This window comes from Austrofundulus limnaeus, unplaced genomic scaffold, assembly GCF_001266775.1.
Source record: "Austrofundulus limnaeus strain Quisiro unplaced genomic scaffold, Austrofundulus_limnaeus-1.0 Scaffold259, whole genome shotgun sequence".
Classification (NCBI taxonomy): domain Eukaryota; kingdom Metazoa; phylum Chordata; class Actinopteri; order Cyprinodontiformes; family Rivulidae; genus Austrofundulus; species Austrofundulus limnaeus.
The window spans coordinates 492,480-495,969 of NW_013952661.1; the positions used below are offsets into that span (position 1 = coordinate 492,480).

The following is a 3,490-nucleotide window of genomic DNA, read 5'->3' on the forward strand; positions in this document are numbered from 1 at the left end:
CTGTTGCTCTGGGATCGATTATCTTGTCTACCACTAGGGGGGATTGCCCCATTTTCCTAATTGCAATAAACTCACTGCATGAGGAAACATTGCTGATAATCACTCTCGTGATTCTTTCCACCCTAATTCAGGGGTACAACATTATATGCTTTGTGCTGCATGCTGTGTTATGTGCTGCGTACTAAGTATTGCACACTTTGTGCTGCATGCTACGTGTTATGTGCTGTGTGCTACGTGTTATGTGCTGCGTGTTATGTGTTGTGTGCTACGTGTTATGTGCTGCGTGCTACGTGTTATGTGCTGCGTGTTATGTGTTGTGTGCTACGTGTTATGTGCTGCGTGCTACGTGCTGCATAATACGTGCTATGTGCTGCATGCTGTAAACCTGACCCCTTTGATTAACACAGGTTTACCTGCATCTTCCTCTTGAACTGGGTCCAGAACCACTCGGTCCAGATGAGGAGCCTGCCAGCGTTCAAAGAGAGAGTCATCAGAGGTGATGATTCCTCGAGCGTAGCGCCATGACACTCTGAGAAAAAAGAGAATCATCATCATCAGAAGCTTTTAACGCAGCTGAACAACACACACTTTAATAGGTTAAGAAGTCTTTATAATGTATAATTTGACATTATTTACATGTCTTAGTTTTTGTTCATAAAACCTTTAATCAGAGTTTATAATGCTGACATTCTTAGAAAAACATCAGTAAAAACAGTATTATTCAGTCACAATGATGTTTCTTCAGTCAGTACCTCCAGGGGAACTTCCCCAAGGCCTTCATGACCTGCTCCAAACAGTCAATGTCCACCTTCTGTCCTGAGGTCACCGTCCTCGTCCTGAGTCCACACTGCCACGAGTCCACACACTTTACCTTCCGCCCTCGACACACTTTTGACACGTTGGGTTGAGATGTTCCCTGATCAAAGATTTTTTTACTCATGGTTTAAGAATATTTAACTTCAACTCAACATTCACCCTAACCCTAACCATACTCCTTGTAGTTCCTTCTAGACGTGTTTTTCTTGCTTCTACATTGTGCTAATTTAGTGGATCAAAACTTTTGGCTTATTCAGGAGATGGGTGCTGTGACTTTAGGTTTTAACATTTTAAATCCATGTGAGTTTGGTTACAAAGATCTTCTTCAGTTGATCAGTGAGTTAGACGCAGGAGAGAATTTACCTGAAAATGTGTTTTTGGTCTTTACTCACCTTTTCTTCCATTGCTGTCTTGCTGTCTTGCAGCAAACAGAGAGTTTGAGTTTTGAGCCCGAGCCCACAGGTTGCACTGCAGGGAGAGCTGTCAGTGATGACCTCCAGCTGTACTTYATCCACCTTCTCCAGGTCGACTGGGACCAGGAGATGGAGGAACAGCAGGAGGGAAACTGGCACAGAGCCCGTGTACATTTTCAAGCTTGCAGGTAAAATCTGTTGTGTCAAGAGAAGAGCAACATTTTCATGCTGGTTATTTTTCTTGTTTTGAAGCAATTTTTTTTGTCAGAATAACAGTGCAGTGCAAAACTGATGGTGTTAAAGAGTTTATAAAGTATTTTCACATAAACATCCAGTGGTGGACACAGCTATCCAAAAAGTTAGCTTCACTAACCACTAATCCACTAAACGAGAACCTTAGCTCGGATAACACTAAACAGATTTTAAAAAGTGGAAGCTAACGCTAAACACTAAGTCRTTTAGGGTCATTTGTAGCAAATCAGCCAATCAGAATTTGTTATAGCTCTGTCTACCTTGTGATACTTTCAGTTTACAGTATCTCTTTCAGAGAAAAAGCATTTTTATTGAGTTTGTATTTTTATAAATAGTTTAATCAAACAAGTAGAAAAATATCTTCTCCAACATATTTTATATTTAGTCAATTGTTTATTTATTGAAATATTAACTGTTATTTAATTTCTTTTTGACACTATTAGTTGGAATTTAGCTACTAAAGATGCTGCATCAGTACAGTACTCTGACATATGACAGGCAAATTCCTTTAAACTATGTATGATTAATAAGTAAAAATGGCATTAACCCTGAAAAACAAAATGAATCTTACAGATACTGTGGAAATATTTTAGTAAAGAATTGTAGAAAGATTTTAGTGAATTTGCAAATGACTGGTTCAAGAAAAAAAAAGAAAAGATATATATCAAACTCACCTGTTTTGTTCTGAACGTCAGGATGGTATGATTCTGATCAAGTTGTATTTATTTTTATTAAATCTGTTGTTATGACAACTTGACTTCCAGAATTCAAACACTTCATTCTAACATAAACAGAAGGAAAAGCTGCCGTTCATCAGGTGACCACCAGAGGGCAGACCAATGTTGAAGGCAGCCTTTGAACAAAGGAGGAAAGGTTCAGTGAGGTCAGGTTAATAGTTGAGAACATGATTGAGAATGACAAAATGATGAAAGCTTTATGAGCAAACAGTCCTACAGATATATTAACTGGTAATAAAAGCTTGTTGCTCTGTTTTTTTGTTTTTGTTTTTGTTTTTACTGATCAGTAAGTCCTGAATTGTCCCACATTTCTCACTCATGTCCCAACGTCTTGTTTCAAACAATGACTCACATTTCACTGAGTCAGATTAGAAAAATAAAAAAGGGAAATGAATTGACAAATGTTATTTAGTGGCTGCAGTTTTCAACCATTAGATAATGGAGGAGAAGGAAAGGCTTAAAACAGAGGCGCAATGACATCTCGTAATTATGAGATCAGGGATGTAATTTTTTTGTGAATGCAATGCTCTTATGTAGATTTGATCTAAGCAGACAGTAATGTAAATTATGTCAAAGAACCCACAAGAACCCACAACTGGTTATAGTTTTGAGTTCTTTAGTGTTTTCATTGTGATCAAATTAAAAAATGTTAAGCTTTAAAGAATGTTGTTTAACTAAAGCTTTTTCTGATTTACTTTAAAAAGTATTGGAAAAAAATATAACAAAACAGGTTCAGGTTGACACTTGAAGGCAGAGACTGAAGTGTGGTGGAGATTCTGTCTTTGTTTATAACAGCTATAACTGTTGTTGACCCTACCCTTTGTAACTATGTCACTTGGTCACGTACAGAAGCACCATCATTGATGGACACCATGACAGACATGGGGGCTTGATAAAGCACCATACCATACCATACCATACCATACCATACCATACCATACCATACCATCTTTATTTATAGAGCACTTTAAACACCCACAGGACCAAAGTCCTGAACACATACAGTAATAAAACATGCACGCATTCATCAAAAAAAAAAAGAAAAGAAAAACATAAAAACAACACTACAAACTCAAAAGGAAAAAAATTGTATAGGTCTTCTGGACGGGTTCTTCTTTAATGAAACATTTCGTCTCTCTTCCAAGAGACTTCTTCAGTCTGAGAGTTTCAGGCAAAATTCAGGCTTTTGAGTCCTGCCTCCAGCTGAGGCCACTCCTAGTCTGTATGGTTTACCCAAAATTCACAAACAGGATGTACCGGTAAGACCCATTG

The 3,490-nt window shown here is 37.9% G+C and overlaps 1 protein-coding gene across 4 annotated transcripts in view; it reads right to left on the bottom strand.

The window, feature by feature from the left end:
* The window catches only part of tmem81 (transmembrane protein 81), a 14,348-nt gene extending 11,030 nt beyond the window's left edge, over nucleotides 1–3,318 (bottom strand). For 2 of the 4 annotated variants that reach the window (XR_001311210.1, XM_014020589.1), the window contains exons 1-3: nucleotides 1,209–3,318; nucleotides 753–916; nucleotides 414–529 (exon numbers count right to left, since the gene is read on the bottom strand). Coding sequence is in view for 3 of the 4 variants with exons in the window: in XM_014020589.1 (XP_013876043.1) it covers nucleotides 414–529; nucleotides 753–916; nucleotides 1,209–1,403 (475 nt within the window). In the remaining variant the exon portion in view is untranslated. The remainder of the gene's footprint in view (nucleotides 1–413; nucleotides 530–752; nucleotides 917–1,208) is intronic. The other 2 variants (XM_014020590.1, XM_014020591.1) reach the window with 2 other exon arrangements.
* Between the last annotated feature and the right edge of the window lie 172 nt (nucleotides 3,319–3,490).